The sequence below is a fragment of the Brassica napus genome, chromosome C2, assembly GCF_020379485.1.
Source record: "Brassica napus cultivar Da-Ae chromosome C2, Da-Ae, whole genome shotgun sequence".
Lineage (NCBI taxonomy): Eukaryota > Viridiplantae > Streptophyta > Magnoliopsida > Brassicales > Brassicaceae > Brassica > Brassica napus.
The window spans coordinates 42,506,204-42,518,322 of NC_063445.1; the positions used below are offsets into that span (position 1 = coordinate 42,506,204).

Consider the following 12,119-nt stretch of genomic DNA (forward strand, 5'->3'; position numbering starts at 1 on the left):
CTGTCGTTTGAGCAGCTTCAGTTGGTTCGCCGTGCTCATCCACCGCCACCATCACGTAGTTAGATTACTCCCCTCCTTCTAGCGCCAAACTATTAGGGGATTTTTGTGTAGGCTCTTTGTGAGTACTACGGAACGATGGATAGGCTGGTAAACCGTGTGAGTTTGTATATATTTCGTAGGGGTTTTAGAGAATAATGAAAAGATAGGCTTGAAGAGACTTTTATTAGATAGAACAAGCAAGATTACAAGGTATTGAGTAAGAACCCTAATTCTAGCCGTCTAGTCTTAGTCTCGAATCCTTGGAGAGGTCGATTCCTTGCTTTAGGGTTTTAGTAGCTCTTATATAGTCGTCTGGGAGTCGGTTCTATTAGGTTAAACTCTTCCATATTCAGAAATATGAGAGGTTCTCCTTATCGGAAGTTTTCCATTTTTTGGAAGGGACCTCGGTTCCAGGGACCGAAATCGGGGTTCCTTTTAGCGGGGACCTGGAGCATTCCCTTATCGGGGACCCGAGGGTCTGGGTCCTGCCTGGAGGCTGGAGGAAATGATACCGGGATATTTTTCCCCAATAGGGGGATCGACCAGCAGTCGGGGAGTTTCTCCCAGGTCGCTACCCCGAGATCTGTTGTGGGGTCGCGATTTTCGGAGGAGCCTTCTTTCTGAATGATTTTTCTTCTTTTTTGTTTCTGAAATTCTGGCTTTTGTTGAATCTCCTTGTTTTCGGATAATGGCTCTTTGTAGTCCCCTTTGGTTTTTGGAATAATCGGCTCTTCACAATTCTCTTTTTACGCACTATTTCCTATTGCTTTGCATGCTCTGATGGTAGTACTTTGAACTTTTAAGAGGATCTTCCCCGCATGTTTCTCGGTTGAGATGAGACTCGTAGTATATGATCGCTCTTTATCCTCTTCGTAGGTTAGATAATAGAATCCTGGAGATTATGCAGGGACCAGAAAATCGTCTAGGAACCCGGAAGTTACAGCTAGGACCTGAGAGATTGTGATAACCCGCCCTTCGAGATATAAATGGTCGAGACAGAAGACTGGTCGAACATCTACTTGGTGGTCGAGTCGCGGGCGATAATGATCAATCGAGAAGTTTTGAAGTACGAGGTGGTCGAAGAAGTGATCGTGGGTGAACCATGAGTCGAATAATCTGCTCGACCATGGTTAGGCAATGTCTTAGATTAATAAGACGGACGTTTTGGAAGCATAACATTTTTGGAAACACGACGACGGTTAGAAGCTCGAAGTTTTAGAACAATTGCTTCAGCACGAAGTTTTCCACGAAACTTCATATCAGCAGAATATTATTTCGAATACATTGGAAGCAAGACAGGAATTAAGCACGACGGGAAGCAAGCAAGGCGGAAAAACACAAAATTGGACGAAAACCCTAAGTTTGGTATTAAGGAAGTTTTCGATGAAGCCGGAGGCTCAGTAAATATTTACTGCCAAGGTCAGAATTTAGATTGGAGTTTTATTAAAATTATTCAACGCATCAGAACAGGAGCAGAAAAATATTCGGGGTTAATCGCGGATCAGAAATTTGCCGGAAGGACCGAAATCAGACGAATGAACCGAGAAGCTCGAGGTGGCTCGTTGCATGGGATCAGAACGTGGTGTCAACTGTCCAGCAAGCTTAGTGTCTAGAGAAGACTGAGGTGTGGCCATGCATGAAGCAGTAGCATGCGAAATGACATGTGGAACACGAGGTGGATCGACCAAGCACGAGGTGTCTCCGAGCATGCAACTGAAGCATGCTGATCGACATGTGTGTACTGGTGTGGCATCTTGCATGCACTCTAGGCATGCATCCTGTGGGAGGAGGTGTGTCTTCCTGCATGAGGCTGAGACATGCAGCCAGCCATGTGGAGCACGAGGTGCCGCCGCGCATGCGTTTGGAGCCATGCGAAGCGACACACGGGCTGCCACCAACCTGAAGCTGATTGGTTGCTGTCTCCTATAAATACCCCACGACCCCAGATCATTCCTTCACATCCAGACCTGTCCAAACCACCTTAAGAACGTGAGAGAAAAGTAGAAAAAGAAAGCAAGAGTTTCCGATCTATTTCGAGAATTTTAGAGAGATTTTGAGGTCAGTTTCTATACTGATTTTGAGTTAGCGCCTAGGAAAGGTTCTGTCCAACTGAAGACCAGTTCAGATGGGAAGTCACTCCAAACGTGGGTTGAGAGAGAGAGAGAAAGAAATTGGTTGATCTAGAGTATGGTCGATTCTGAAGACCGATACTCTACCGAGAAGGCCAGTTCCGTCCAATCGGCGATTCTACACGATTGTGATGCGGAAGCTCTGTCCAAATGATTTCGTCCAGGCCAGTCAGTTCCTTTGATGATCAAGTGGAGGTTATGTTCGGAGTTAGTTCAGTTCCAAGGGTTCAGATCAGTCGAAGTTCTAAAGTTCGATACTCCGTCGGGAAGTCCGAACAACTATCCAGGAGCTAGAGGAGTTTCTGTCCGAGTTCAGATCAGTGTGTCAAGGCCTGTCAGTTTCTTCATGGTGAAGCCGAGGTTTTGTCCAAGTCGAGATCAGTCCAGTCCAGTCTAGTCAAGTCGTCCCTTGGGTTTTGGCCAAGTCCTCTCCGATCAACCAGCTGCTTCTCGCCTAGAACACTGTGAGTTGGCTTGTTTGAATTACACTTGGAATTTAGGGTAGATCGAGTCTGCATATAGATTAGAAAGATCACGCTATTGAATGATAGAGTCCTTAGGGTTATTTTATTTATGGAACCGGACTCAGTTTAGCAAGGGCTAACCTGAGATGAAAGGAATCAAGACTGAGTTAACAACCTGACTAGGACTAGGGCTAGGATGCATCATGTTTTCTATTCTTGTGTGTTGATATGGTTGAGTGCAGGTTCCTGTTATCTTTAAAGATAGTTTTATAGCAGGAGGCTGAACTATCAGGGTAACGGTTTGATTGAGTTGTTTAGTATTGATATTATTGTTTAGTTGTTGGTGTTAGTGGTCTTAGGCCATATAGGCCGGATTACTGGTACTATTGTTTAGTGTTTTAAAGTCAAGTGTCTAGTTAGGATCTGGAACTTTAGCCTTAGGTTAGGTTCTAGATGGAGTTTTTGTTGTGTGAGTGTTGCCAACAGTATGTGCGTAACCCGCCCATACTAGGCTTGTTTGGGGTTGATTAGTGTTTTTCTCGCCCTCGTATTCAGTGGGTTCAAGGAAACCCCTTATTCTCTGGATCGGAAAGACTCAGAGAGACGGGTTCATGGCCTATGGCTGAGTGATTACACGACGGTGTAATGTGGCAGTGACCCGAAGGACTGTGGGCTGTCGCGCGGTGACTTGAAGGACTGTGGGCCGCAGTCGGTTGAAAGTTCCTTCTCCTGGCCTTTGTGGTAGGGAGATAGGATATTGCCGATAGAGAGGAGGAACACGAAGTCACCAGGGCCCATGTTAGAGTGTTGTGTTAGTGTGTCGTAAGGGGTTATGGAACCCTCGACTTAGTGTAGCACCGATATACGGTGTTACAAGTTAGATCGAGCCATTGTTATTTATCATATTATTGTAATTGTGTTTGGTTGTTGATTGATTTGTTTGCAGGTTATGACATTAAGTCCTAAGTCTGGCTTAGGTGCCGGATTAGGTTTGGTGTGTATTTGGTTAGTGTAGGACTGACATTGGCATGTATGCGTTTGAGGGATTGCTTGTGAAGGGTGGTGGATATTAAAGCTATGCGGTATCATTGGTTGGCCGATCATGTTCTTGCCTGATTGTTAGTCGCCCGGTTAATGATACTTGTATAGTCTAAGTATCTAACACTACATGAGTACTGAACTTAGGCGTATATATGGTTAACTAGGGATTGGTTGTTGACTTGTTTTAATGCAGGTTCCTGTTACTTCAAGCTAGATCATGGCAGGAGGCCAAGTCTAACTTAGTAACGGTTTGCTAAGCCTTAGCTTATATTGCATGCTAGGGCTAGATTGATTGTTATTTTGGGTTGTCTGGGTTAGAGTCTAGGTTGGGGATAGAGGCCGCCAGCTCACTGAGTAATACTAGATTACTCATCCAACTCTGTTGTCCTTTTTGCATGTCGCTTTAGGTAAGGATGATCGGATAGCTGGGTGCTGGACTTTAGGACCGCCGGTGTAGATTTTCATGCCTTTTTTTAACGGTATTGTGAATTTGTGTTTAGTTGACTCGATTTGGCATTTGGCCGGGACCGGTCTCGAATTATATCAATGTATGGATATTTCTTTAATCAATAACAAATTTGTTTTTATATGCGCTTCATGAGTACTCTGATATTTGACTAGTCCGGTCTAACACAACGTTAGGTTGTGGTACGGGTTGAAAAGCCTTAGGCCTCGATCTAACAGAAATCGCTAACTCTAGGTACAGGTTGCAAAGCCTTGTGCCTTGACGCAGCGGGACGAATTAGTGGATGAACTGGTCTAGGTCGTGGAGTAAATTTTGTGACTCTGGCCGGATCGTCCCAAGCCCGTCACGTAGCGCTTTCGGACCATGGTGTTGTGTTGGACGGTCAGTCATGTTCTTATTTGATTGTTGGCTGCCGGTTGGCTCAATTTCCTAAGAGCATCTCCAAAAATACTCTCTATTTTGAAGTTTGTAAAACTCTATATTTGAAGTTTTAAGGTGTTTTTCTCTTTTGATAAAAAAAAAATGTTTTTCTCCAAAAACAAAACTTCAAACTTAACTCAAAATTATTTGTATTTTATACTACATCCTTATATTTTTCACTAATTTAAATCCATAAAACTTTTATAAATAACTAACACATATATAAAAATATTACATAAATATTAGTTAATAAAATCTCACACCAAAATATAAAATTATAAATAGAAATAAATAATTAAATATTAAACTAGAAGCAAAATACCATATTATTCCATGAAATTATTTCGTTAGTACTCCATCTTCGGTTACACAAAATTTGTCTGGACAATAAATTTAAGATTTTGGAGGTTCCAGAGAAAATTTATCATAATAAATGTTGTAATATTAAAATTTGTGTAATAATTATGTTATCATGTATTTTTTTAAAAAAATTATTAAATTTCTTTTATAATATTAGTGTTGTATAACTCTAGTTTTAAAATATTTTAAATATTATTTTAAAATTTTTATGTAATTTTATGTTACATTTGAATTTATAAAAATTATTGAAATATTTATGATATATAAAAATTTTAAAGAACAAAATGATAAACGAGAAAATACTTAAAAATCATAAATATGATGTGTGGTTAATTTTAAGGGCCAAAATGCAAATAAAAAGATGAAATTTTAAATTTTAAGTTTTAAACAAAAAAAAAAACTCTATATTTGAAATTATAAGTCTGAAGTGTTGTTTCTTTTTAAGTGATAAGAGTGGAGACTTTTTCTGGTTTTGATCTTAGACAATTTAAAAATTAGAAAATTGACTCTGTGATCTCTCTGTCTTTTACGAGCTTGCGTCTCTCTGTATCTATGTAGCTGTTGAACCATGGGATCCGCCACTGGAGCTTCTGAAACTAAAGACCATCTAAAACTCTTGGGTTCAAGTAAACAAACAACACGTACGTCTAGTACCTCAAAAAATCTCAAACCACCCAAATCCACTTTCAAAATTCACAATTTATTTCTGCAATGGGAGACTACAAGGGCGAAGTGAGGAAGCTAGCGAGCAAGATGATGGTAGTGATGAATGAAAAGTTGGGTTTACCTAAAGCTTACATAAAGAAAGCTTTTATTCGGTATTCTATTCCTTACTACAAAATCACTTACTCTATCTGAAATCAATCTCAAAAGCATAATAGAAATTAGAGAAACAAAAAACAAACATGTATTATAATAACCTCCCCCCCCAAACCAGAACACAATGATACTTGCATGGTCTTTAAATACTTTACTTTGGTTCATCAAGCCAAACATCTGTCAACATTCATAGCCTCCCAAAGCTACTACCGTCGCTTTTGCCTGCCAAGATCTGGCCACCACATTCAATAATTTTGAGGTCCCCGGATGTGGTGCTGAATTCAAACGATATCTCGTTGTCCAGTCCAAGCCATCCTTCTCCACCAAGCAATTTAGGTTAATATATACATAGATGTTCCGCTGAAATTACAATGAATTTTCGACCCATTTCTTCCTCTAAGAGTATGAATCTGCCAACGCGTATGCGACACAATATCATTAGATAAGCTATTTTCGTGTACTGTTTAGGAGAAACCAGGACGCAAATCCTGAATCCGTAAGAATCTGAACGGAGAGTCAAAGTGTTTCCTATAGCTCGATGATCGAACTCCGCAGGTATTTCTTTTCCGGCTAAGTATGTCCTAAATGATTGTTGAGTAATTACTCTTCGTGCTTCTCCATCCAATTTGAAGCAGTTGGGGAAATATAGTTCGTCAATCTGAGAGCCAAAAGGAAAAGACACACTCTCCAGAGACTCACAATTGTCTACGGTTAGTACTCTGAGCGAGTCAGGGAGCTCTGCCAGTGAAGCAAGTTTTGGACAGCCAGCTATATGAAGCTCCTTTAAGCCATGAATGTCTTTCACCCAATCTGATATTTGCTCAATATCTGCTCCACTATGCTCAGGATAGGTTTTTGCCAAATTTAGACGTGGATTGACACTGCCATATATGCTGAATCTCAAAAGGTTAGACCAATGCCTGACTGATTCAGGCACTTGTTCTAACATTGTGTCAGTGACTGCGAGTTCTGTGATATTTCTGGAAAAATCTGGAATTTGTCTCATTTTCCAGCATCCGAGCATGCTCACAAATCTAAGAGATGCCAAGTTGAAGTGAGTTGGAACAAATTGTAGCTTCTTAGATAACAGCAGGTGCAAAAACTCTAGTTTATGGCAATTTCCTAAAGAGGAAGGAATCTCTACCAAAGAAGAGCACTCCCTCAAATCTATCCACTCGAGATTTGTAGCATTTGAAAGATCTGGGAGTTCTTTTAAACAAGAGGACCCAGCCAAATGAATCTTTTGAAGATTCGTAAGAAGCTGAACGTAAAACAACAAAACAGAGGAAGAACAGCATTACATGATGAGAAAGTATACATGCTTCAAATATTCAAAGTAAGGAAGTATAAAAGACCAACCTGGGTTCCTCCCCAGAGCTTCTCGAGCTCGTTATGTTTTAGATTGAGTTCTACAAGATACTCGGGACTAAATGTAGTAGGAAGACATTTTCGTGGGTATGCCTCCCAATGTAATAACTTTAGACGCGGTGGAAAATACATGTCCTTGGGCACATGCAATCTAACATTTGTATCACGTCCTCCTCTCTGGTAGACGCTGAGAAATCGAAGATTACACATTCTTTTAAAAGCACTTGCGCTTATATGCATGTCATCCACGATTGTGGATATATCAAAAGATATACCCGTCACAATTCTACTACCCTAAACAAAATTCCAAAAGAAAATGTTAGCACCATAGGTCAGATCAGTGAGTCTTCCCAATTGCTTCGGTGAGAAGGGGAAAAAAAAGAGAGAACTTACAGAATGAGTTTCGAGTTTATCAAAAATTTCATGAGCATCACTAATGATTTGCCGTTTCCAAGGCTCTTGTCTTTGAACTGCTTGTCGAGCCACTTGTTGTAGTAACTTGTGCATCACTATATATCCACTAGTTGATATTTGTATGAGAGATTTATACGCGAGGGTTTTCAAACCTAGTCTGACATCCAAATTACTATCAGCCAGCATGGCCATCACATGTTCATCGTCTATGTGGTTGAAAAAGAATGCAATGTGGAGAAACAGAGATTGATCGTTCTGATGTAAGCTGTCATATCCAACTCTAAGTACTCCCTCAATCTTTGGATCAAGGCTATTTTCTAGCGTATCAAGTATAACTTCACACTCATCATCTTTCTTTCCCCGTAAAGCTGAACCCATGAGACGGAGACCCAATGGAAGATTGCTGCAAAGCTTTGTAGCTCTTCCAGCAACTTTTTCAAAACCATGTGGCGCGGAGCTTTGTCTAAAAGCATATCTGTAAAAGATCTTACTAGCTTCTTTGTTATTTGGGAAATTCACTTGGTATGTACTCTTGACACCATGTTGTTCCAAAATCTCTTGATCTTCTGTGGTGACAACAATCCTGCTTCCAGGACCAAACCAGTTAGTTTCATCAGCCAAAGCTTCAAGTTGCAGGAGATCGTCCACATCATCAAGAATGATAAGAACTTTTTGGTCACATAGTCTTTCTGGTATTGCACCTAAATGGGATATTCTAATACCACTTTGGTTTAAAATCTTAGAAAGAAGTTGCTCTTGTAGACACAGCTTCCATCCATACTCGTCAAGACCAGTGTTGCAGCTTCCCTAATATTCTCCATAAAACATGCAAGCTGAAAACTGCTAGAGAGTCGGCTATGCAAGGCCCTTGCAATGGTAGTCTTACCAATGCCTGCAGGGCCACAGATTCCAAAAATCATAGCTTCATCCTCATGATAAAAATGAAACAAAGAAAGCATCTTTTCCATGTGTGCTTCAATCCCCACCATGTCTTCAAAACCCCTTGAGATTGTAGTGTTCAGTTTGTTTGAAACATCTTTGGCAATTTTTTCAATCATATTCGATTCATTGTCCCTAACAAGAGAGAGAAATCACCATGATCATCAAACAGTCATGTAAAACTCGCAAAGATATCAACATTGTCCAAATAAATGGAAACAAACCAGTTTAGGAAGTGTTCCCCAGCTATGTTGCCCACCTCGTTCAAAGCTTTGCTCCATTTCTGCACCTTCTCCTCCGTTTTCCCTTGACAAGTTTCGTTGAAAGCAATCCCAAACTCTCCCGTCTGTTTCCGCACATCAGATGGATCTACTCCATGGAATATGGTCATTACTATTTGCCCAGCATCTTCTTTGCACTTCAAAATTTGCAACAACTCATCCAAACACCAGCTCGAAGAAGCATACTTCTTCGATAGTACAACTATCGAAATCTTCGACTCCATAATTGCTCGTGTGAGGGCTGGGGAGATTGTTTGGCTTTTCTCGATTCCTTGGTCATCGAACATAGTAATCCCGTTGTAGTTAAATTGTTTGCGCAGATGACTGAGGAATGTTTTACGGACGTATGCTCCGTGAAAGCTTGCAAAGACGCGGTATCTCCAGGTTCGAGACGAAGAAGAAGCCATCAGATAAGAGTCGGGAGAAAAATTCTCGATCAGACAATTGTCTTTGGATTCACAGTTGACTTTTAAGAAAGAGAGAGATGATGTTTATCGGCCTTTTCAGTCCTCCTGCTTTTGATATCTGAAACCGTTCGATATGAATATACGATATTTTAGGAAAATTGACTAGAACTATACATATATTTTTTATTATTACTGTCATTTTTTAAATACCAAACGTGCCTTTTTTTTACGTTATCAGAAAAAATGTATTTACAAGAATGTTATTACTTTTCGCTGCCACGTAAGCAAAAACCTGGCGCCACGTAGGAATTCGGTTCCGTGTTTTCATTAAGTCAGCCGTAAATCACTTCATACGTCGTTATGGCTGATTTATTGTTATGTGTCTGCTGAATTAATGAACACGGCTGACTTAAGATGAAAAGACTAATTTAAGAACATAAGTCAGCCGCCCGGTACGACTGATTTACAGAAATGTGGTTGATTTATGGGATAACGGTTGACTTACATACACAAGTTACGGCTAACTTATACATCGGCGGATTGATTGCTGGAATATTCGCCTGAGTTGTAGTTAAGACACGGCTGAGTTATGTTTCCACGGCCGAGTTAATGAATATCGACTGGCTGAGTTATTTAATTTACAGCTGACTAATTGGATATTGTTACGGCTGAGTTTATATTTAATCAGCCGTAATAGGATGGATTAACATTAAACTCAGCTTGTTTATGGCTGACTTATTAGCAAAAAAATAATTACTAGATTAGCATTCGATTGACGGCTGATTTATGTGACGATACAGCTGATTTATGGTTTTTCATCCTAATTACGGCTGATTTCGGATCAAAAGATTAATTACTGAAATAGTATCCACGGTTCGGCTGACTTACATTGTACACGAGGGCTGATTTACGTAGGCTAGTGTTATATATTCGTTTGTCGGCTTATTAACTGATTTTCCATGTCATCTGCCATGTCATCAACTCGGATTTGCCATGTCACTGCTAACGAACTACTTTATAACTAGGTTTGTCTGTGTTCATCTTTTTCTTCATCTTCTTTATCTATCTATTTATCTTCTTCATCTTATTCTTCATCTTTCTCAGAGATCTAATGGATCCGGTAATTATTGTTTTCTGGTAACTGGATTAAGAAAAATAGATATGTATTCAACGCCGACAGTAGAGGGTGTAGAGTTCTTCATTTAGATGAGAAAACAAAACATGAAGAATTCGCAAAGTCTTTACTCAATGATTACATATTGAATGAATTGAGGCATCAGAAAACAATTGCGCACGACGCTCCACCAGTTTACGGAGAACAAGGACCCAGAAATGAATCGGAATGACAGAGCAAGAGAGAGATGAGTAAAACAATTTTTCAGTTTTAGCTCAGAAGCAGAAGTTTCAGTTTTAGCTCAGAAGCAGAAGTTTTTCGGCTGAGTTATCATTTAATTATGTCTGAGTTATCGTTAATTTATATTTGCGGCTGAGTTATCGTTTAATTAAATCTGAGATATCTTTATGTCCGTTGATGTTTTCTCCCCTCCGTAACCTTTGTCGTCAACAGTTCACGTTTCTCCGTTAAAACAAAATGCTCCGTTTCATTTAAAGAGAAAACGTCGACATGTTAGCTCACAAAAGTTAAAATCGCGAGGCTCATTCCAAAAACCCCCAAATTTGAAAATTAGGGTTCTTCAGAAGAGAGGATTAACTGTAAGTCTCTTTCGTCAAATCCGAGATCATATACTGTTTTTTTTTTACTTAAGCATTTTTTATGTTTCGCCTTGGTATAGTTTCAATCATTTTTGTGTGTTGTGAATTAGGATTCGATGGATCTAGGGCGTGGAATCCCAAGGAGGTGCGACTGTGGAGCTGCTACTGTTGTGTTAACGTCAAATACCGTAAGGAATCCAGGTAGAAGGTTTTATCGTTGTGGAGCAATTTCGGGTGAAAACCATGTTTTCAAATGGCTTGATGAAGCACATGATGAAGAGTTTCTAGTTGTGGCAAACAAACTGGCGACGATGGAGCAAGATTTTGCCGACAAAAAAGCAGACTTAGCTGATATGAAGAACGACATAAGTGAGATCGTAGCACTTATTGAGTGTCTTAGGGTGAAGTGTTAGATGTATTAGTTGTTGTTGGGAGAAATAAAAATGTAGTCTTTTAATTATCATTTAATTATGTTGGAGTTATCGTTTAATTGCTGAGTTATCGTTAATTTACGGTTGAATTATCATTTAATTATGTTGGAGTTATCATTTAATTTACGGCTGAGTTACCGTTAATTTATGTATGAGTTATCGTTAATGCAAAGTCTTACCAAACTTTGAAAATAATAAAGTATTATCGTCTCGATGTTATAAAGGGCTCGATATTAGTTATGAGCCGTATTTTCCATACTTCTGAAGTGCCATAATTAATTATCAACACGGTCAAATCAAGAAAGACGAAACGTCCCATTATTATAATAGACGTTTAATATTATAGAAAAGTATTACTGTGAATGTTAAAACAATTTTTAAATACTAAAGTATTATAAAGGCCTCGATATTAGTTCTAAGCCGTATTTTCCACACTTTTGCCTTATTTTCCACACTCAGCCGTCCCATTAATATTAACGGCTGAGTTATATTCTGAGTTAAATAATAAAGTATTACCGTCTCGATCTCTATGAAGGCCTCGATGTTATATTAACCAACATGACTGAGTTATATCAACCATCATTGCTTAGTTATATTAACGTTACATTAATGGATTATTTCCCGATTCTTGAATTGCCTGAAGAGATTCAGGCGTTAGTGGTTGAACGTGTGGCCGGTAACTCCTTCCAAGATCTCTATGGCCTCAGAGCATATTGCAAGTTGATGAAGGCGTTAGTAGATTGGCGTAGTGTATGCCATTTTTACGATGTATTATCCCTTCCCTGTGGACTCAATATGCCTGCTGAGCTGTTGAAAACTTGCTACGCG

The 12,119-nt window shown here is 39.6% G+C and overlaps 1 protein-coding gene and 1 pseudogene across 1 annotated transcript; one reads left to right on the top strand and one right to left on the bottom strand.

Annotated features, from left to right (window-relative positions):
- Positions 1-5,598: 5,598 nt before the first annotated feature.
- Positions 5,599-10,320, bottom strand: LOC106451835 (annotated as a pseudogene).
- Positions 10,321-10,976: 656 nt separating this feature from the next.
- Positions 10,977-11,273, top strand: LOC106453873 (uncharacterized protein At4g04775-like). The gene has a single exon (XM_013896073.2). It carries the CDS (start codon positions 10,977-10,979, stop codon positions 11,271-11,273), a length of 297 nt encoding a protein of 98 aa, XP_013751527.2.
- The last annotated feature ends 846 nt before the right edge of the window (positions 11,274-12,119 follow it).